The sequence below is a fragment of the Diabrotica virgifera genome, chromosome 5 (assembly GCF_917563875.1).
Source record: "Diabrotica virgifera virgifera chromosome 5, PGI_DIABVI_V3a".
NCBI lineage: Eukaryota > Metazoa > Arthropoda > Insecta > Coleoptera > Chrysomelidae > Diabrotica > Diabrotica virgifera.
The window spans coordinates 46,153,975-46,178,549 of record NC_065447.1 but is presented as its reverse complement, the minus strand read 5'-3'; the positions used below and the strand labels follow the sequence as shown (position 1 = coordinate 46,178,549).

At 32.4% G+C, this 24,575-nt stretch overlaps 1 protein-coding gene across 4 annotated transcripts in view; it reads left to right on the top strand.

Annotated features, from left to right (window-relative positions):
* The window catches only part of LOC114326138 (gamma-interferon-inducible lysosomal thiol reductase), a 132,588-nt gene that overhangs the window by 2,027 nt on the left and 105,986 nt on the right, over nt 1–24,575 (top strand). Inside the window, exons 2-4 of one of the 4 annotated variants that reach the window (XM_050652467.1) lie at nt 7,222–7,359; nt 12,414–12,614; nt 22,879–23,240. The exons of the other annotated variants lie outside the window; for them this stretch is intronic. Coding sequence (XP_050508424.1) covers nt 7,222–7,359; nt 12,414–12,614; nt 22,879–23,169 — 630 coding nt within the window. The 3' untranslated portion in view covers nt 23,170–23,240. Of the gene's footprint in view, nt 1–7,221; nt 7,360–12,413; nt 12,615–22,878; nt 23,241–24,575 lie in introns of those variants that run through there. 4 annotated transcript variants of the gene reach the window in all.

Here is a 24,575-nt window from a genome sequence, read left to right as displayed (position 1 = left end):
TGTTTTAGTGATGTAACGAATATTCGTATTCGCATTCGCATTCGCGAATATCCGCATATTTTTGCATATTCGCATTCGCGTTCGCATTCGCAAAATTTGTGCGAATGTTTTGCGAATATGAATATCAGAGAAAAAATAATTTGAAAATAACGTTAGATTAATAAAATCAAAATCTATTCTCTTTCTCATCTTTTTTTTTATTAAATAAAGGTTACTTAACCTTGTATAATCAGATTATCAGCCTTCACGTTGTTTTTTTATTTGGTATAATGTAATAAAGCTTAAGATTCAAATTGATTTACACTAAATATCAATTAACTTCTCATTATAAATTTAGAGAACATTTCAAAAATAGAAACAAATTTTAAAAAAACTGAACATTCGCATTCGCATCCGCATTCGCGAATGTCGTTATTAGATATTCGCATTCGCATTCGTATTCGTATTCGCGAATGTTCAAAAACGACATTCGTTACATCACTAGTTTGCTTGTCTTCATCCACTTTTAGAACGATATTTAATGCAGCTTCATCATAGCTCAAGAAAATATCCTAAATAGTCCATGGCGCATCTGTTTTGAGATGGACGTTCAGAGGTGACTCAAATTTTTTTGCAGAAATTGCTTGAAAATAACTCAAATAATAATATTTAAGTTATCCTCCCACTCAAAATGGTCCGGAACATTGTTTAAATAATCAAAATGTCAAAATATGAAGGAAAAATTCGATTTTTATATTGGTTTTTTGATTATAACTTTAAAACTATTCATTTTTGAGAAAAGTTGTACTGACATAAAAGTTGTATAATTAAAGTTTCTACAATAATAAATTGGTTAAAAATTAAAAAATGGTCACTCTTGTTGCAAAATAGCAATAATTGCGAAAAAAAACCACACAAAAATAAGTATTCGCATTTTACGTTTTTCAACCATTTATGCTACACTTAGGACCTTTATGTTTTACCAAGAAAAACTTTATGATATAGTAAAACAACACGTAACTCTCATTAAGATCGGTTTAATAGATTTTACAAAATAAATTTTGCAATCCAGCTTTCGCAAAAAAAAATTCATTTTTTTTAATGTTGCAGGACTGAAAATAAAGCAGATAGCAAGTTGAATTTTTTTTTTGCTTATAGAAGTGTACAGTAAAACCTCGATATAACGGACCTCTATATATCGGACTTCGGATATAACGGACGAAAAATCCGGTCAAATGTAAAAAAATTCAAAACGTCCTGTTGATATTTGATATATACATGCTTGACCTGTCACATACCAAGATACATTGAATACCAACGGGGTCCCCCGTGGACCCCAAATGCTACACCTACCTAGAAACTTTAGTTGTATGTTTTTGCCAAAATACAACATCGCATATTCAACTTATGGATCAGGGAATAATTTTGGAAAAAAAAACGAATATCTACTAAAAAAAATTGTCTGTTGGCCAAGATACAGACATAAGATTAGAAGGGTTGGAAATTCCTGATTTCTGTAAGACAATACATACCTAATAATGCCGGAGAAAAAGTAGGTAGCTGAGATGTTTTATTTTACAATGGCTAGAAGTAGATGAAGGTGTCCTTGGGTATAATATCACTAATGATAGTGAAATAGCAGATGAAGTTATGAACTTAAAACATGAGGATGGAAGTGAAGATAGCAAAGAAGGCAAAACAACACTGCAAAAAATGAAGTTCTCAGAGGTAAGATCGCAGCACCTTAACGATCTAATAACATTTATTGATTATTCGGACAACGAAGTTCAACTGTATTATACGCAATTTCGTAATTTTAGAGAGTTGATTATAAAAAAACAGCAACCTTCAAAAGTGCAAACAAAACTTGATTCCTTTTTCAAAGCAGGATTACCGAAAGCAAGCGTGTCGATATCAAACAACGTCACTTCACGACGAATTTCTGAAGATAATTAAATAGAATTTTGTTTGTGTTTTTTATTTATATTTAAATACAGTGTACATATTTTCAAAAAAGGAGTTTTTTTATTTATTTTAAACCTATTTTTATATAACGGACTTTCGGCTTTAACGGACACCCCGTCCCCCCAATTAGTCCGTTATATCGAGGTTTTACTGTACTGTACCCTTCATTTGCAATTTGCAAAATTAAAATCGATTAATTACCACGGCGTTAGGAAATTTTTTAAATAAACATTAATTTTTGGTGCTACGCGCAGGGCAGAGGTGTTCGATTCACACAAGTTAATTTCCACCAAAATTTCTTCCAATCTTTATCTAATATATTATTTTCTTACTCTATATTTTGTTGTATTTTAATATTTTAATTCCACAAAAATCAAACTAATTTTATTATTGTTTGTGAAATATTGTTTACACAATTGCATATGTTTAAAAATAATAAACTTTTATTCTCCAAGTTAATGAACTATGAACAAAGAAAGTTTTTGCTAAAAAAGTGTTATTTCAAAGATAGAGTATGTGTTTTTATTTTGCAATAAACATTAAAATGTATCAATCATTATCAAAGGTCATTGGAATTCCCAATCAGAGCAAACTATCCGCTGTCCTGCGCAGAGCACCAATAATTAATGTTTATTTAAAAAAAATTCCTGACGCCGTGGTAGTTAATCCATTTTACTTATGCAAATTGCAAATGAAAGGTACAGTACAATTCTATAAGCAAAAAAATTTCAACTTGCTATCTGCTTTATTTTCAGTCCTGTAACCTTTTGAAAAAATGAATTTGCGAAAGCTGGATTGCAAAATCTATTAAACCGATCTTAACGAAATTTACAGTATTGTTTTACTGTATCATAATGTTTTTCTGGGTGAAATATAAAGGCCCTAAGTGTAGCATAAATGGTTAGAAAACATAAAATGCGAATACTTGTTTTTGTATGGTTTTTGTCGCAATTATTGCTATTTTGCAACAAGGGAGACTAGTTTTTAAATTTTTCACCAATTTTAAATTGTAGGAAATTTAATTACGCAACTTTTATGTTAGTACAAGTTTTCTCGGAAATGAATACTTTTAAAGTTATAATCAAAAAACGAAGAAAAATATCGAATTTGTCCTTCATTTTTTGACATTTTGATTATTTAAACAATGTTCCGGACCTTTTTGAGAGGAAGGATAACTTAAATATTATTATTTGAGTTATTTTCAAGTAATTTCTGCAAAAAAACTTAAGTCACCTCTCAACGTCCAAATGTAGGTACTAATATTTTTACAGATGCGCCCTGATCTATAACTTCTAATGTTGATTGTGCTACTGCATCTACACCATCGGCAAAGGCGAAAACGATCTTTGCTATCCGAATAGCGATGTCTAATTTCAGATAAATTTTTCGCATGACATATTTTAAGTCCGGGTTAAACAACAGTGGGGACAGAGGATCTCACTCTTTCAGTCCAGAATTTACGGAGAAAGCATTTGATGTTTTTCCTCCTATTTAACTTGTGCAAAGAAGTTAGTTACACATATTTGTGTTACTGCAGCTAGTTTTTTAGGTATGGCCAGCTCGACCACTTGATTCCATAGTCTAATGACCTGTTTCACCAACGACAAATAGTAGTTTATTCTATGATTAAAGTTATTCGACCAATAAACTGACATTTCTCCATTTTACTAACGTCAAATAAGACTTGTTTTATTTATTTATTAAAAAAATATTTACTCTTCGAGTAAATTGGCAAGTTGATCTGGCTGTAAATATTAGAGGAAGGTAAATCCGCCAGTTTAACTTTAAATTATCAAAATTATATTGAAACAAAATATAAACTTAAACGTCTAATAAATTTTATTCGACGAATAGCTACTAGTCCTGTCGCCAGGGGGGTACAACGGCCTCCTTAATTCAGAATTCAGATGGACTTACCCAAGTTTTTTTATGTATTTTGACCCGTAGAACACGAATGTTTTGGGTAACAGTTGATCCAGATGTCGATAAGTTTGTTATGAACAAAGAACTTGAGGAATTACATAACAGCGATTTTTCGCAAAACAAAACATGTTTTTGTATTTTTTTGGGTGATTCTCAACAAAAAATGATCTTACAAGTTTTTTCGTAGGATACATAGTTTTCGAGATAAACGCGGTTGAACTTTCAAAAAATCGAAAAAGTGCAATTTTTGAACCCGAATAACTTTTGATTAAAAAATAAAATAGCAATTCTTCTTACTGCATTTGAAAGTTCGAGTCAAATTCTATCGGTTTTGATTATTTTCATTGCTGAAAATTAAGTTTTTATTTGTTAAACAAAGTCATAAACACATAGTATTTCCCGTGCCCAATGCATGCGTTTTAATGTACGTAATCTATGTTTTTGCACGATTGATCATTTTTGACTGTTTACCGTGACAGATTTTACGTCAGTAGGTGACATTTACTAGCAACTCGACGGTAAGTAATCCAACTCGACGGTAAGTACTCCAACTCGACGGTAAGTAATTCACTTACCGTCGAGTTAAAAAATATCTTAATTTTAATTTATTTTTTGAAAGAATAAAGAAAACTAACGAATTATTTATTAATATTGAAACTTATGGTACAATTTGTTAAATTATTTTGCAGAATTTCTAAATATGGAATTTTATCGCCTGGTTTATTAACGACTGTAAAAGTACGCTGGATGTTCGTTTTTGTATTGGGTACTTTTACAATCATTAAACCATCGGTTTGTTGGATGTCATTCATAGTAATATTATATAATTCTTCTCTTCTACAGGCACCAGATATTCCCAATATCATTGCGACCTACAAATTATGAAAAAATCTTCATTAGAGTATTTCTTTTACCTAAACTAGCTTATATTACCTTGTGAACTAGAAATTCTTCATCCGGTGCTTCCATCAGAAATATTTCAAATTGCTCCCGTGTAAAAATGCTCGCTTTCTTAGGCCTATAGTCAACATTTTTTCTCTTCAAATACGCGATCAAAGTTGAAAACTTGGAAATATCAATGCCATCATAAAGAAAAACGCTGGATTTAATCATTGAATATTCTGCCCAGAGGCTTCCAGGAGCTTTCAACTGCATATGTCTTTGAACGAAATATGCCAATAGAGTCTTTTCTTCGATTCTTAAATTCTTGCCTTCGCACCATTTTTTAAAACTTTGGTAGGTATTTTGATAACGGATTTTGGATTTTTCGTGAATAATTGCGGAACACCCTTTTCCCCAAGCCCGTTCAATTTCTTCAAATTCACTTTCGCTCATATTTTAATTTATAATAATCAAAATTGTACTTAAAATTATTGACAACTAAATAAAAACTCAATTATCCATTGTTGTTATGCACCCTAGTTACTACCTAACAACCAAAGTATCTATCTTGATAAAATGAATGAAACTAATCAATATGACGAAAATGTTTAATTTTATAATTTATAATGGTATTAATCGTGCAAAAAACGTTATAAGCATGTCGAACGTTAAGGGTAACCGATCTCAGACAATAATTGGAGTCGTCGCTTTGCTCCTCCTCCAAACAATTGTCTTCGATCGGTATAAAACCCTTACCGTTCTCCATACTTAATATAATATTATTTAAAATTTATTTGAAACGTCACTTATAAGTTTGTAAATCGTGAATATTATTTTAAAAATTGCTAAAACACAATCAAAAAGTCATGACAATTCTCGTAGAAGACGAAGTCCTACCAGAGGAGTCCAAAAAAATTTCTCAATAACTGAATGAGTGAGAAGAGGGGCCCAAATTTGAAGAGAGATGAACAAAAAGACTATTTTTTATTCCTTTTTGTCATTTTTAAAATCATTTAGTGTGTTTTATAATCAAAATTTACCCTCACGCACAAGTTGTATGTACAACTTCAGTGAGGAACTGAGTTTATTTTATCATGTACAATTTATTTGCTACAAATAAACTCCATTCTTCTTATTATTATTATTATTATTATTATTTATTATTATGTAGAAATTGTGTGTATGCGCGCCTACTCGTTCGATTTCAAATGCGAAATGCATTGAAAACATCATTCAATCACTATGTGTTTATAGCTTTGTTTAACAATAAAAATTAATTTTTGGCCATGAAAGTAATCAAAACCGATAGAATTTGACTTGAACTTTCAAATGCGTTAAGCAGAATTGTTATTTTATTTTTCAGTCAAAAGTTATTCGGGTTCAAAAATTGTAATTTTTCAATTTTTTGAAAGTTCAACCGCGTTTATGTCGAAAACTATGCATCCTACGAAAAAACTTGTAAAAACTTTTTTTGCTTAGAATGACCCAAAAAATACAAAACAATGTTTTGTTTTGCGAAAAATCGATGTTATGTGATTCCTCAAGTTCTTTGTTCATAACAATCTTATCGACATCCTGATCGACTGTTACCCAAAAAATTCGTGTTCTACGGGTCAAAATACATAAAAAACACTTGGGTAAGTCCATCTGAATTAAGGAGGCCGCTGTACCCCCACTGGCGACAGGACTATACTTATTCATTGATTTATTTGTTGTTGGTGAAACCCAGGTGAAACCGGACCTTGGACGATTAATGAATAATAAGCCATTTTGAAATCTATAAATATGTATGATGTACCTATGTATTGATTATACCTCCAATACTTTTTAAGTAACTAATAGTAAATAAATATTTGATCAATAGTCAATCTTCCAGACCTCAATCCACACCGATAATTACCAAATATTTCTTCGGCGTATGGTAGTAATCTTTTTGGTAATACCTATGCCAATATTTTATACTTAGGAAATATGGATTAGTGACATTCCTCAACAGTTCATACATAATTCCTTTTTTTTTATTAATTATTTTAGACGCGAGAGAATAATAATTGTTCTGCTCTTCTAAGTTTTTTTTTTTGGATGTAGGTTACTTTATATTGAGGAAGTGATGATATTACGTTTTTAATGCCAGGTTGCACCAACAGATCTTAAGCTTGACGTGCCTTGAGCTCAGCTTACGAAGCACGAGTGGCACCATCGAGTCTTAGATCAATTTTCAGCTTGCCCCAATGGATTGCTTAGATAAGAATCGAAAATTATGGTGCAACGTAAGTGAGACTTAAAGAGGCCCTATCTATAAGCTGATCTGGGCTAAGCTGGAGCTTAATATTTGTTGGTGCAATCAGGCATAAATTACTGGTCCTTTGCCTGTTAACAGTTTATTGTGTTTTACATAATATAGCTAATAAATACTTATATGATTTTAATATAAATAAGCTGTTTTAAAATTTATTTAAACTATTGTTTCAGGGAGCTGATCTGACTCTTACCCTGTTTTATGAAGGAAGGTGCCCTGCTTGTCATGAATTTATTCTAACACAGCTATATCCTTTATACGCTAAATTGGCAGATAGCTTAAAATTGGACCTAGTGCCCTTTGGATGGAGTGTAAGTGAAAATATTTGTTTAAAGAACAGATAAAGGTAATCTGCTCTTATCATATGGTATATTTACAGCTTTAAATTATATTTCATTACAATATTATAATAGTCTAACTGCTAGACACAAAAAATCATCGTCATAAGTAATATTAAATTTTACATGTGAAATATGTCTATTGTATATTAATAATTATGACCCCTTTCAGGCTGATACCTCAGTGGATACAGAAAGAAGCAATAAGGGATGAAAGGGGAAAGTTAGTGCAGTCATTAAAGGTTTTCACATCCTATTTTGTTAAACCGCCATCGATTTGCATGAAAATTGGTGACTAGTTAGAGCATACCTCAAGAAACAAAATTGATTTGGTGCCAACTTGCACTTTTACCCTTCCTCCTTTTACCCCTTCTCGGGAGTGAAAACTATTTTATTAAAAATAACTCCACAAATCGACAGAGGGACAAATTTTAATAGACAAGACGAAAACGGCGTGTTCGTTGGAAAAAATATTCCCATGAGATTTTTTTGCATAATTACATTCGTGAAACATCCCAGAATAAGGTTCAAGAAGTCGCCCACGTGAAAAGTGGGCCAAATTTTTTTTAACAATTTTTTTTAATCAAATTGCAAAAATCAATATTTTGCGCCCGGACAATTTTTTTGTAGGTTTTTTGGACCATTATAATTTTTCTCTAAAGTTGATCGTTTTCGAGTTATAAGCAATTTAAAATTGAAAAAAACGAAAAATGGCGATTTTCAAGGCTTAATAACTCGGTTAAAAGTTATTATTATGAAAGTCAGAAAGTGATTAAATCAAAGTTTAATGCCCCCCCTACAAGATCCCGAAGAAATTTTTGTCATTATTTTATTACTAAGCTGTTATTTTTAAGTAATAATATTGAGCGCCATGCACGTGGTAGCCGGGCGTAAATGTGAGTGCAAGTAAGATGCACAATTGGACTGCCGGAGTGGCATCTCTCTCGCACTCAGCATTTACGCCCGGCTACCACGTGCATGGCACTCAATATTATTACTTAGAAATAACAGCTTAGTGATAAAATAATGACAAAAATTTCTTCGAGATCTTGTAGGGGGGACATTAAACTTTGATTTAGTCACTTTCTAACTTTCATAATAATAACTTTTAACCGAGTTGTTAGGCCTTAAAAATCGCCATTTTTCGTTTTTTTCAATTTTAAATTGCTTATAACTCAAAAACAATCAACTTCAGAGAAAAATTATAAGAGACCTTTTTTATCCAGAATGGTCCAAAAAACCTAAAAAAAAAATTTTTCGTGACAAAAATATTGATTTTTGCAATTTGATTAAAAAAAATTGTTGAAAAAAATTTGGCCCACTTTTCACGTGGGCGACTTCTTGAACCTTATTCTGAGATGTCTCACGAATGTAATTATGCAAAAAAAATCTCATGGGAATATTTTTCCCAACGAACCCGTCGTTTTCGCCTTGTCTATAAGTAAAATTTGTTATATCATGTTATTAAAATATGTCAATACTTTTTGAGTTATTAAAGATCAAAATTTTAATTTTCCGTGAAAAAAATGAATGGTGTAAAGCGGTTTTTCATAAATAACTCAAAAACTATAAGTTTTACCAAAAAAGTTATCAGTATCAAAATTGATGATAATAAAAAATAAAATAGATTTCTTATTCGAAAAACCTTTGAGAATTAATTAAAAGTGATTGAATATATATTTTTTCTACGAGCGTGCAAAAATGTCTCCTTTCGCGCACGCATTTTAGTTTAGAAAGTTTCACTTGTCCGCACGCGTGTTACTTTTTTGCACGCGATTTTTACTTTTCCGCACGCGTGTTAATTTAGATATGTTAATATGGCCTTAAAGTAATTATAATACATGCAATAAACTAATATTTAGATATTATTTACTAATTTATTTCAAATATATCTTATTGTGTTCCTGTGTTAATGGAATTAACGCGACAATTCGATGAAATAAAATTATTGTGACATAATATTCGAAAGTCAAATCGGTAGACAATAACAGTCGTTTTGAATCATCGTCATGGAAACCAAGATCGTCGTCATGCTAACTAATTATATTGAAAGTTTGGTTTTGACAACCTTGTCAAAGAATTAATTTGTGTATGTATTTTCATATTAATTGATTAAGATTTGGTAATTTTTTAAAGACTCTTAGAAAAAATATTGTTCCTAACTCTTGCAGAAAGTCTCTTTTCCGCACTCGACTGCTTGCCGAACTCCCGCTTCGCGTCGTTCGGCAAACTGCAGTCGCGTGCGCAAAAGAATGACTTTCTGCACTTGTAAGGAAAATAACTATTTTCTACGGTCGTGCTAAAAGAGCCACTTTCACGGCATTTCGTTTCCGAAAGTTGCACTTTCCCGCACGGCGTGCGTGAAAGTAAAATACCTTGTAATATGACATTATAATATATTATAATACATGCAATAAACTAATATTTAGATATTATTTACTAATTTATTTCAAATTTATCTTATTGTGTTCATGTTTTAATGAAATTAGCGCGATAATTCGATGAAATAAAATTATTTTGACATAATATTTAAAAGTCAGATCAGTAGACAATTACAATGGTTCTGAATCGTCGTCATGGAAAGCAATATCGTCGTTGTGGTAACCCATTATATTGAAAGTTTGGTTTCGACAACCTTGTCAAAGAATTAATTTGTGTGTATTTTCACTTCTAAATAAAAATTTATATAAATTTATTTTTGTTGCTTTTTTCCAAACGTACGGCCCTAGAAAAAATATTGTTCCTAACTCATGCGGAAAGTGTTTTCCCCCGCACTCGACTGCTTGTCCGAACTCTGCTATCGCGTCGTTCGGGTCAACAGCAGTCTCGTGCGTGAAAGTATCACTTTCCGCACTAGTTAGGAACATAACTATTTTTCGGCTAGTATTCAAATCTAATAGACGAAGAGGCAGCGCTGAATTGAATTTACTAAAGCTAAATTTTTCACAGTTGATTACTGTGATTGTGTAGAGAAACATACTGCGGTCGGTCAAACGAAACGTAGAACAGGGGTTACTGAGAGGGTATCAAAGTTGTTTTCCTACGAAGGTAATTAAATCCATTTACTAAGGCTGAAAATCAGTACACACATTCTAAATTGAATATAAATAAAAGTTATTATAGTCGGTCAGCTGTACGATGAAACAGAGCCGGTCGGTCGGCCCCAATGAATGTACAGGGTTATTCACTATATTTTGACCCCCTTGTAAACTGCTTTATTTACAGAATTAGAAAAAAATACAAAAGTTATTCAATTTTTAAACGCTTTTATTTAGTTCAATAGTTTGCGTCAAATCTTTAGACGTTAATTTGACTGCTTTTTCTTCAATGCAAATGAATGAAAATTTGCAGACATATGCATTCGCGGGAACAATACACGAATAGTCAATAAAAAATTTTTTCATGTTTATTAATTGTTTAAATAAAAAAAAATCGATTTTAATGGAAAACGCTTAAATTCTCTTGTATTTTACAATGTAAAAACTTGAAACTTTTACGGATTTTATAGCTAATGATATGAACAATACATGATTTCACTTTTTACGTTAATTGTTTACGTTATGCTTCATTAATAAACAATAAAGTTTCAAATTTTTTGCCGATTCCGACTACTTTTCATGTTAGTACATCATATGTTTTATACATATTTTAATAAACATGACGATATATTTTAATGATTGAAAAGTGTAAGACTAAAAAGTAAAAAATAAAAAAATATGAAAAAAAAAAATTTAAGAAACGCTTTTCTTTAGTTACGAGTGACTAAAATAAAAAATATTACAAAAAAAAATCATTTAAAAAGAAAGCAAAAAATAAAAAAAAAATTGAAAAAATCTAACACATTCGTTAAAGAAAAGCGTGGGGCGAAAACCGTTTATTCGATGAACACGAGCCACGCTTTTCTTTGACGGATTTGTTAGATTTTTTCATTTTTTTTTTTATTTTTTGCTTTCTTTTTAGTTGATTTTTTTTATAATATTTTTAATTTTAGTCACTCGTAACTAAAGAAAAGCGTTTCTTAAATTTTTTTTTCATATTTTTTTATTTAATTATGATTTTTTGACATATATATCGTACTAGTGACGTCATCCATCTGGGTGTGATGACGTAATCGACTATTTTTTAAATGTGAATAGGGGTCGTGTGCTATTCAATGCAATTCTTCAATTGAGAGAATTATTCAATTCTCTATACAGTACTATAAACATTAAGATCATTATTTATACAGGGTGTCAAAAAAATTTTTGAATTAATAATTAAACAATTAATTTAATTAAAAATATATTTTTTTAGCACCCTGTATAATTGATCATGTTAATGTTTATATTACTCAATAGGGAAATAAATAACCTTTCAAATGAGCTAGCACTCGACCCCTATTCTCTTTAAAAAAAAATAGTCGATTACGTCATCACGCCCAAATGTATGACGTCACTAATACGATATATATGTCAAAAATTCATACTTCAAAAATCGAATAACTTTTGTATTTTACATTTTTTTCTAATTCTGTAAATAAAGCAGTTTACAAGGGGGTCAAAATATAGTGAATAACCCTGTATTTCACTGGGGCCGAGCGACCGGCTCTGTCCCGTCATACAGCTGACCGACTATAATAACTTTTATTTATATTTAATTTAGAATGTGTGTAATAATTTTCAGCCTTAGTAAATGGATTTAATTACGTTCGTAGGAAAGCAACTTTGATACCCTCTCAGTAACCCCTGTTCTACGTTTCGCTTGACCGACCGCAGTATGTTTCTCTACACAATCACAGAAATCAACTGTGAAAAATCTAGCTTTAATAAATTCAAAGAGATTTTTCAGCGCTGCCTCTTGGACTATTGTGGAGGTATTCTACTTAGCGGCGCGCCTCCACACGGGGGAAAAGATTCTGTTTATCGAGTTTTTTTTTACTTTTTGCCTAAATATTGAGATGCCGAGAATAAAAAATACTTACATATATCCATAACAGAATCTTTATTCTCTATTTGCATATTCTACTAAACTCTTTTTCTTATTTGTAGGAATCTTCACGTAGCGCAAATGGAAGAGTATCATTTACTTGCCAGCATGGTGATGAGGAATGTTATATTAACAGAATACATGCTTGTGTTCTTGATCAAAATCCATCCTCATTAGACTTCGTTACTTTCATATATCAACATTTGTCCAAGACTGAAGAACGCCATCGCACCCAAAGAGAAGAATTAGACCTAGCCCAAAGTGTAAGTACCTATTATTTTCTTTAGCTCTGCAAAAAGTAAATTTCTGTATATGTAGAAATAGAAGTAAATTCCACAATATAAAATTTAATGACCTGTAGTCGGCTATATACGATTTATCACAAAATTTTTTGTTAAAAATCCTTTATATTAAGGTATATTTATTTAAAGAACCCTTCTTCTTCTTCTTCTTCCTTCTTGTATGTAGGCTTTAAAGCCTGTTTCTTCTTCAATGTTAGCCTAACTTGTTTAAGTTGTCGCACCATCTTTTTCTTGGTCTGCCAATACTTCTTCGTCCATTTGATGACTTATCTCGTGCTGTGCATACTATTCTATACTCTAACATTCTACTAATGTGTTCGTTCCACTCCTGTTTCCGTTTTGTCACCCATCCATTTATTTTTTCTACATTGCATATGTTTCCGCTTCTCTCCCTATCCAACAGACGTTTCCCTAATATTCGTCTGAGTATTCTCCGACGAATTGTGAGAGGGCGGCACAGGGGCGTCATTTAAAATTTTGATTGTGGTGGGGCAGGCATTATATAATATACAATACATTATATGTGATGTAATGATGAAAACTTGCATTTCTTGTAAATTTCAGTCATTTTCAGATCCGGGGGGGGCAACTGCCTCCCCTAACCCTACCAAATGACGCCCCTGGGGCGGCAAAAATACTGTAAAAATTAAAATCGAATAACAAATATGTATATTCATCATTCATCCATCAATGAAATAGAAGTGGGCATTCGTTTCTAAATAAGTAAAAGAAATTGCATCCATATCAAAAATAAAATAAACATAGCATTCTGTTATCTTAAACCTAACACTATTCATCCAAAAAGAACGGAAGTCATAAATTTAGTGATTATTGGGCCGTCAGAAGCTCGACAAAGACGGTGAATTGACTGAACACATCAATATTGCACATATTGCAGAAACTAAAGATTACAGTAGGAAATCGAGTTAGAGTTGGGATTTTCAAACTGTATTATTACAAGTAGATAACATTCGTGTCGTCGCACTGATATAATACTCCAGCCAGGGAAATAGGCAAGAAATAGACCATGTTCGGGGCAATGAAATATCAAGGTAGCTGACTTCTTTAGTTATTGTTGACTTGACCTATAGGATGAAAACCTACATGTTTCCTGCCTAGAGTTCGTGTTTTTTAGTTATTAACAATTTAGTGCAATCAACGCGATTTTTTCCATTTTTTGCACTCAATTAAAAAGCTAAATAGTTGACATAAAATTACAAAATTTATTTTTTTAGAACATTGAAAAACCTTCAAAATGACGATTTTTGAAAATCAAAAAGTTAATTTGTTGCTTCGTAAACTGCAAAATAACTGAAAATCCTTATTTATTAATAACTTTTACTAAAACTAACTTAGAATTGTAGTGTTTCACTTTATTCAAAATTGGGTATTGGGGTACATAACAAACTCCCAAAATTTGAGACCGATCCATTAATTAGTTTAAAAGTTATGTATTCTATTTGTTTATCCCAGATACCTTTGTTTTGGAATAACAAATGACAGAAAATAATGAAGGGGCAATTCTGCGTATGCCAAATAAAAGTAGAAAAGTGATACTATCAAAATGTATTAAGAAAAGATAAAAAATTATCTAATATAGTAAAAAATATTAGTTTATAAACATTTAACTTTAAAAATTTTGTCCGTAGAAAACATCTTCTTACATAGGTAGTCGGAAAGATGATATTTTACTCGAATTTTTAAAAATGTAGTTCAAATGATGACTGGTCATAGTAAGTGAAGGGGGAGCTTCTGCGTTGATTGCACTAAATAGTTAATAATTAAAAAACGAACGCGAACTCTAGGCAGGAAACATGTAGGTTTTCATCCTATAGGTCAACAATTTAAACAGTTGTCAGCTACTTGGCGGGAGCCGAAAAATGCACGAGTTCAAAAACTAAAAAAGCAACTTAAAACTACTACCATTTTCTATATCTTGGGATTTACTCAATGGATTTTGATATTTCTTCTTTTAATTTGCATGTACTTTTGTGTACATTACAAATATGCAATTTGTCTAGACATTTATTAATTAATAAACAGTCTAATTTTTTTAAACAATTTTTGAAAATATAATCAACAGGTAGAGAAAACGCGTTCCAAGATTGCGGCTGTAATTTTGAATATTTTTTCGAGATATTTGGCACACGTATTCGTAATATAATAAAGAATGGCGGTACAGAGCCCAATTTGAAAAATTTATTAATATGTGGAAATTACTCTGTAATTAAATACAATATTAAAAAAACGAGCCTGTACCGCCATTAAGAAAAACAAAAAATACACTTTCTTCAAATAAACTTTTTTATCCGATGCCTAGATTTTGTGTTATTTTGGAACAACGAAAATTTTTTATTTCATTAGTAGTTCCAAAATGACACAAAATCTAGGCATCGGATAAAAAAGTTTATTTGAAGAAAGTGTATTTTTTTGTTCATCTTAATGGCGAAACAGGCTTTTTTTAATATTGTATTTAATTACAGAGTAATTTCCACATATTAATATATTTTTCAAATTGGGCTCTGTACCACCATTCTTTATTATATTACGAATACGTGTGCCAAATATCTCGAAAAAATATTCAAAATTACAGTCGCAATCTTGGAACGCGTTTTGGCTACCTGTTGATCGCTACTGTACCTTAAAAATTAATGACAAAAAAATTTTTCGCCTTAAAATAATTTTAAAATCAATATACAAGTTGATTGATTAGTGTGATAATGCTCAGTAGATCCGCTATAGTAATAGATGGCAATAAAAGTTATTAACAAAAATTGTAGCCAACTTTGATCTTCATATTACGAAATTAGTTAGAATGTTACAGGGTGTTCGACAACATAGTGGCAGACCAAACTTATGTTTTTTTTTAAATGGAACACCCTATATTTCGAAATCCTCGTAACTTATCCATCACGAAAATATAAAGGTTTGTTATGTTATAAATATAGGGCTTTTACAAAGGTATAACCAATTTTCTATGAAAATTGTAACAAGTTCAGCTTGCTGTATAAATAAAAATAAGCACAACAGCAATGGTTTATTGGTGCCATATATTTTTTTGTTGGTTGTGAAAATTTTTAAGAATTGTTTATATTACTAATTTTCTTTATATCGAATACAGCGTGAGTTAAAACTCAAGTACATTCTTTTCCCAGAAATTTTATATGGAACACCCTATACTTTATATATTCGAGATATTTTTGTTTTTTAGCCCAAGATATTAATTAGGATGTTCGATTTAAAATTAATGCAAAAATAATGTACTTGCGTTTTGAATCACCCTGTGTTCGATATGAAGAAAATTAGCAATATCAACCATTTTTATAAATTTTGACAATCAACAAAAAAATATGGCACCAATAAGCCATTGCTGTTGTGCTTATTTTTATTTATACAGGGAGCTGAACTTATTACGATTTTCATAGAACATTGGTTATAACTTTGTAAATACATTGTATAAGGTACAAACAAACCTTTATATTTTTGTGATGGGGAAGTTAAGAAGATTTTGAATATAAAATAAAATATTGGGTAATCAAACAAGCTTACATTTTAGAAAAATATAAGCTTGTTTGATTTTTTCCGAAATAATGCAGGTTTTCGATCTGCATTGACTCCCCTATGAAATAAATTTATTTACCCTTAATGTTAAAGTATCACTTATAGTAATATTGTCAAAAAAAATGCATCGCGTCTTTTTATAATAGTAATATGTAACATTACGCTTGATGTAAAATAAAGAATATTTTTAATACATTTCCAAACAATACATTTCTTATTTAAGGGACCGTTCAAGTATTACGTAACGCAGGTTGGGGGGGGTCAAAAATCTTCAAAAATTGCGTTACATAGGGGGGAGGGGGGTCAAAAATCTTCAAAAATCGCGTTACGTAATACTTGAACGCTCCCCAAATAAAAAATTCTGCTTGCATTTTTTTTTCGCAAAAATGGTACATTTTTGAAGGGCGGCTACTAGAGAATTGCCTAGGGCGGCAATTGACCTAAACGCGGCCCTGATGTCAGGTCTTGTCTCCGCCGTGTATGTCAATATAGGTCTAATTGCTGCGTTATAGATTCTTGCTTTTGTATCTTGTCTTAGGTATTTGTTCTTCCAGATTGTGTCATTAAGAGATCCCGTCGCTTTACTTGCTTTTAAGCTTTGTTGTCGTACTTTCTTTTCAGCATCTCCGTAACTGGTTATATCTATTCCTAAACCTTGCTTCCTGCTTTATTGTTTTCCCATTCATTTCGATTTTATATCGTAGTAGGTAAAGCTCGGATTTATAGGCAACAAAAATTGAAGAAAAAGGCACGTATATAGGCAAAGATTTTTATTAAAAAAGGCAGGAATATTAACATTTAGGCAAAATATAGGCAATAAAGGAATATAACTTATTATTTATTGTACAAAGTGAATTAACGTAATATTAACTTAAGGCAGGTATATTTACACATCATAATCATAACATTAGTATAAATAAACTAGTAACTAAATAACTGTTAATTAATAATTAAACATTGTAACCACTTAACATTTTATCATTAATAGAAACAACTAAATGTTTTTCAATATTTTCGGTCTTAAAACTATGTCTTCGATCACTTAAAATTAATTTGTACATTGAAAACGAACGTTCGACATCGACATATGTAATTGGAGCATATTTCAGAGCGGATAATAAATCTGGCATAATTTGTAATTCCTCGGAAAATGTCCCATTCAAAACTTTAGCAACATTAGATAAAAACGAAAAGCATTCATTCTTGTCGAAAACATATTTCATTTTTTTTTTTTTTATTAATTGACCGTTACTTTCTGGTGCCGATTTAATTTTCGTCTTTAAATTATTTATTAATTTTACTGACTCACATAAATTTATCTCTTGTTTTTCTAATAATGTAATTGTGGTAACTATTAATTTATAATTGTCATTGATATAAGCGAGTTCCTGTTTCAATTTGGGATTTTTTTATATTTTTTTGCTTCTCGAATGGCTTCGGAAATATCATCATCAAATTCTGACATAACTAATTCTATTTCATTGCAGTGTTCAAAGTAAAAAAAAACTGCTTCGAGCCAGGTTCCCCACCTTGTAATTACTGGTTTAGGTGGCAAAGGGACACCGGGAATATATTTGCACCCTCAACGGAGCCTTTACAAAAACTTTTTTCATAAAATTTATAAAATTATTTACCAACGGAAACAGATTTCTTATTTCTTCAGCAATTCTATTTACCCCGTGGGCTACACAAGTGCAATGAATTAAATTAGGATAAGAAATCTTTAAATTAACAGCAGCTTTTAACATATATGCCGCAGCATCTGAAAGCATTAAAACTATTTTATTCACTGGTATAGGGTTGGGTAAAAAGAGGTTTGTTAAACTATCTTGTATAAATCGACTTATTGTTGAATTGTTTGGTTTTTCCAATTCTTTAACGGTAACTAAATAAGGTTTCCTCGCAAAGTTTTCGTTCAAAATTCCAATCATTAAATTAGCTATATATCTGCCGCATACATCTGTCGTTTCATCCACGATAATATACAAAGAATTGCCCTCTAACTCCCGCTTAATTTTTGAAATACATTCCACATAACATTTTTCCACAGTATTTTTTCTCAATGTACTCTCGTCCGGTAAGGATTTATTAAGATATTTTTCGAAAAAGCATTTAAAACTAGGGTTATTAACTTTATATAGAGGAATGTTGGATGCAATCATCATCTGGCATAAATCAAATTTAAATGCGTCTTCCTCCTTTTTTTTTTGAACTACTTAAACTATCCCGCAGAGATATTTGGGCTAACTTAGAGGAATTTAATTTTTCCAAATTACGTTTATGAAGTGGGGTTCCACAATGCTGGTCAATAAAGTACTTTTTTCTACTTGAAATCTGAGAATTTAGAAAAAAATAATTAGAATTCTAAAACCGCTTTAGAATTTAGTTATGTTGTGGGACGAGAAAAAAAGAGAAAAAATAAAACTTACCGATTTGCCGCATGGTTTACAAAATGCTCCATCTCCTTCTAGAGAAAGTTCCGAATAAGGTGCGATCCATAGCCTTAATTTAGATGTCATCTTTTCACACAAATGTCTAAAACGTTTTAAAACGTGTTCTTTGCTTTTCGGTATACGCAACAAAACTAAACTAGGATATAGCAATTTGTGACTAAACTCTGATACAGTAACCGACTGTACAACTGATAATAAAGTAATAAAACTTAGGGATTTCCAAATAGTTAACCCTCAAGTCTCGATCAGGTACATTTTCCTAGAAATCAGTTATATAAACAAACCATTGATATTTTATTATTGACCCAAAATTTTATTATAGAATGAAAAAAAAAAAAAAAAAAAAAAGTTTTTATTATAATTAAAAATTTTATTATAGAATGGTTTAGTAATAGATGTATCCCGAAATAACCAAAGTACGTGCCTCCTAGCGGCGGGATACGGGCAACAATACATTGGCTTATAGGGCAGTCCTTACAGTAGGGATCCTGGCCTATACAGAAAAATGCAGGCGGGTGTGGGGTAATACTGCACTTTGGTTGCATTGGTGGTGTATTGGCTAAACGTGCAGGGCAGGGTATGGTGCTGATAGAAAAGGCATTCAGGCATCAAATATCCAAAAATCTTTTCAGGCCATAATAATGAAAAGACCTTCTCCAAACGCAGTAAAAACTTATACTGAAATGATGGCATCTCCTGAGGTAAAATGTTCCGGAAGTAAAATGAGCCTCCGTTCGGATCTCCGGGTGAGGACTATCTCAGGGGGAACACCATTGCAGGTTAGAAAAATCAGGATAGGGTCTTGGAATCTTGGTAGTCTTACAGGTAAGAGTCTGGAGTTAGTGGATGCGCTCAAACGAAGAAGAGTTCAAATTGCTTGTATTCAAGAAACTAGGTGGAAAGGACAAAGGGCGAAAGAACTAGGTGAAGGATACAAATTGTGGTATGTAGGGAGTAGTAACACTAGAAATGGAGTTGGTATAATTGCTGATAGTGAAATGAAAGATAACGTAGTAGAAGTTGTAAGAACGAGTGATAGAATGATGTCAGTGAAATTTGTAATTGATAAAGAGGTATTGAATGTTGTTTGTGTGTATGCTCCCCAAACTGGTCTGGGTGAGAATGAAAGAAGAGCTTTCTATGATCAATTAGGAGACGTACTGAGTGATATTCCAGCAGAGGAGAAAGTTATAATAGGAGGTGATTTCAATGCACATGTGGGCCAAACCAAGACAGGATATGAAACAATACATGGGGGATTAGGCTTTGGAACTAGAAATGAAGCTGGAGATGACATGCTTGAATTAGCAACAGCATTGGATATGGCGATTGTTAACACATTCTTTAAAAAGAGACAAACTCAACTTATTACCTACAAAAGTGGACAACATCAATCCCAAATAGACTACTTCATGATACGGAAAGAAGACATACGTGAATGCAAGGACTGCAAGGTAATAGTGAGTGAGACAGTAAGCCAACAACATAAGCTGCTTGTTCTGGACATCGAAGTAAAAAGTGAAACTAAACAAAAATATCGGAGAGGACCACAAAAAATCAAATGGTGGCTGCTGAAAGATGAGAAAGAAGGTCTATTCAGGAGAAGAATAGTAGAAAAAATATGTTGGAACATAAAAGGAAGCCCTAATACAATTTGGAGAAAAATGGCCAGTAGTATTAGAGAGACTGCTATTGAAATACTTGGGAAAACGTCAGGAAAAAAGTTTGAGGATAAAGAGACTTGGTGGTGGTCAAACGAAGTACAAGGAAAAATAAAAGAGGAGAGAAAATTATATAAAAAGTGGCAAGAAACCAGATCCGACACAGATCTTCAAAACTATATGGTGGCGAAAAAGGAAGCGAAAGTAGCAGTAGCAAAAGCCAAAGCAGAAGCGTATTCAAACCTATATGATCAACTTGATACCAGGGAAGGCGAAACGAAGATATATAAAATAGCCAAACAGAGAGCAAGGAAAGCAAAAGATTTTAATCAGATTAGATGTATCCGTGATGAAAATAATAAAATACTAGTTCACGAAAGGGAAGTCAAAAAGAGATGGAGAAAGTACTTTGACAGCTTATTAAATGAAGAATTTGACAGACAGCCTGTAGAGTCAACGGAGACAGTAGCAGCAATGGTCACCAAAATAACCAACGAGGAAGTGGCTCAAGCGCTTCAAAAAATAAAGAAAGGAAAAGCGGTAGGACCAGATGATATTCCTGGGGAAGTATGGAGAGCATTGGGAGAGACAGGAACAAGGTGGCTAGCATGTCTATTTAATAGAATTATGGAAGTCGGACAAATGCCAGACGAATGGAGAAGCAGTATACTGGTACCTGTTTACAAAAACAAGGGAGATATACAACAATGTACAAACTACAGGGCTATAAAACTGCTTAGCCACACCATGAAAATATGGGAAAGAGTAATTGACAGACGGATACGTGAAGAGACCGAAATATCCGAGAATCAATTTGGCTTTATGCAGGGTAGATCAACAACAGATGCAATTTTCATTATAAGGCAGTTGATGGAAAAATACAGGAGTAAAGAAACAAACGCTCATATGGTATTCATTGATCTTGAGAAAGCATATGATAGAGTTCCTCGAGAGATTCTGTGGTGGGCACTCAATAAGAAAGGAGTCCCTGGTGAATATGTAAAGATTGTGAGGGATATGTATGAGGGAGTAACGACTAGTGTTAGGACAGGTGTGGGAGAGACTGATAAATTTCATGTGAAAGTAGGATTGCACCAAGGCTCTGTGCTTAGTCCGTATTTATTCTCATTAGTTTTGGACCAGATAACAGCGAAACTACAGGGTAACATTCCATGGTGCTTAATGTATGCTGATGATGTCGTGTTAGTAGGAAATAGTGAAAGAGACTTAGAACAAAAACTGGAACAGTGGAGACAAGCTCTGGAGGAAAAAGGTTTAAAACTTAGTAGGACAAAAACAGAGTATTTGGAATGTTCATTTAAAGATGGAGCTAGTACAAATAAAATGGTATCTTTGGATGGTGAAATGATTGTGAAAAGCAATAGTTTTAAGTACCTAGGATCGGTATTACAGAGTAATGGAGAAATAGATGGAGATGCATGCAGTAGAATTAGGGCTGGATGGATGAAGTGGAAAGAAGCGAGTGGTGTGTTGTGTGACAGAAAAATTCCAATGAAGCTGAAGGGAAAATTCTATAAAACAGCCATAAGACCGGCTATGATGTACGGAACTGAATGTTGGGCAGTGAAAAAGAAAGAGGAACAACGAATGCATGTGGCGGAAATGAGAATGCTTAGATGGATGAGTGGAGTGACAAAGAAGGATAAAATTAGAAATGAGTATATTAGGGGAAGTCTAGGTGTGGCACAAATTGATGCCAAAATGAGAGAGCATAGGTTAAGATGGTTCGGTCATGTTCAACGTCGAGACGTTAATCGCCCAATACGAAGAATAGCTGAAGTGCAGATTCCTGGAAGGAGTAGGAGAGGAAGACCAAAGAAGACCTGGGGGGAGGCGATAAGGCAGGACATGTTGGAAAAGGGGATTAACATTGATATGACCCAAGACAGAATTGTGTGGAGAAATGCAATTAGGGAAGCCGACCCCGCATAGGGATAAGGCAAAGAGAATGATGATGATGAATGGTTTAGTAATAGAATAATATCATCGGTAGTACCATGAAATTTTAAAAAAGGCACAAATAGGTGGAATTTACGAAAAAAGGCAAAAAGTGCAAAAAACAATTATAATAGGCAAAATAGGCAAAAAAGGGCACTTTGCCTATAATCCGAGCTTTAGTAGTAGGTATTTAGATGTTGTCATACGTTTAGGTAAAAAACCCTTTCGGGTTAAATCACAGAACATTTTCGAAATAAATATTTCATCTTCAGTCCTGCTACTAGGTATACATGTTTACAGCTCGTACATGACATGAACAAAAATGACATGGACGTTATTTAATGGATCGGACCGGGCATCATTTAACCCTCACATTAATTGGGACACGTTCTGAGGTTCAGCTACCTCATATCTTGAACGGTCCATGGCCATCAGTTTCCATCAGTTGCCAGTTGATGACGATATGTATTCAGATCGAAAACGTTCTGCATTTGTGATGTAGCCCTACAAGGGAATTTTAAAAATTATATACCTTTCATAAACGATTTAGTTAAATTTTTTTATTCTTTTATTAATTTAATTTTTTTGCAGTTGTTGCCAAGCAGCCTTTCCTGGGACAAAGTTAGTGATTGTTACCATGGTGATCGTGCAATTGAACTTTTATTATCGTACGAGGATAGACAATCAAAGCTTAATCCCGAATTACCTTGGGTACCAAATATAAGATTTAATGGCGTGTATGATGCAGATATAGAACAACAAGCTTTTACAGATCTTACATCTGTGGTTTGCAATTTACTAAAAGATGATAAACCAGACGTTTGTAAAGATCATGTGACAAATGCTCATCCAAAGATGATTAAAAATATTAAAAAATGTTGAATGAAATAAGTGTTTCGTTTAAATACATGTTTTCGTAATATGTATATAAATAAATAATACTTGTGAAACGATTTTTTGCTATTTTATATCCTGATAATCCTTTACGGTCAGTGTTACAGCCTGGTAACATATCGAAAAAACATATTTCTTTCTTAATACTCCACTGTATATACATCTAAAACGGATTTATTATTCTAGTTCTTTAGAGCAAATACATTATTTCTGTTCCTCAATTATCCCCAGTCATAGAAGAAAGGAAACTTATTACCCAACACCAATATTGGTTCAGAACACAACAGGAAACGATAGAACAAATACATATAGACTGATGAGACACATCAGAAGTGATCTAGAAAATAAAAGATACTGTTCTGCTGCATTCTTGGATATTGGTCAGGCATTCGACAAGATATGGAATGCTGGCATCCTCTATAAACTAAAGAAAAACCTTCCCCATCCTTTTTATCAAATCCTAAAAAGCTATATTTCCAACCGATATTTCCTAGTTAAGCAGGATAATGAATACACAAGTCCAATAAAAGCCGGAGTACCACAAGAAAGTGTATTGGGATTAAAATTGTACTTGCTCTATACTACTGACATATCTACAAGTAACAGAACAACGTGTGCAACTTTAGCTGATGACATCGCTGTATTAGCCTCTCACCATGATCCAATCACAGCTTCTAGAACTCTTCAAAAATATCTTAAAAATATATCCAAAGATGGCTTAAAAAATGGAAGATAAAGGCGAATGAGAGTAAATCCACCCATGTAACATTTACCGTGAAAAACACACATGTCAATCTGTAACTCTAAACGAAGCACAACTACCACAAACCGATATTGTCAAGTACCTAGGAATCCACCTTGATAAGAGATTAACTTGGTAAAAGCACATTTTCACAAAAAAAACAACTAGGAACAAAGTTCCGAGAAATGTACTGGATCATCATCAGCAAATCTCAACTAACACTTGAAAACAAACTGCTGATATATAGAGCTATATTAAAACCAGTGTGGACCTATGATATCCAAATTTGTGGGACAGCCAGTTAAACAAACCTAGAAATACTGCAGAGATTTCAGAAAAAAGTCCTTAGCACAATGCTGAATGCCCCTTGGTACGTGTAAAACTATGTGATAGAGCAAGACCTCAATGTGCCATTTATAAAAACAGTAATAACAGAATATTACAAAAAATATTCCAAGAGATTATAATCTCATCCAAACGAGTTAGCCATTACCTCTCTGCTGACCATAATGATGTACGACGCCGACGTTTGAAGAGATTCAAAATAGTGGACCTAACAAGAAGATTCGAATAGTATGTGACAACTAAACTTATTTTAACTTGTTTTAATTTAATTTATGTAAATAGGGTGATCACTGGACCTCCACACGTC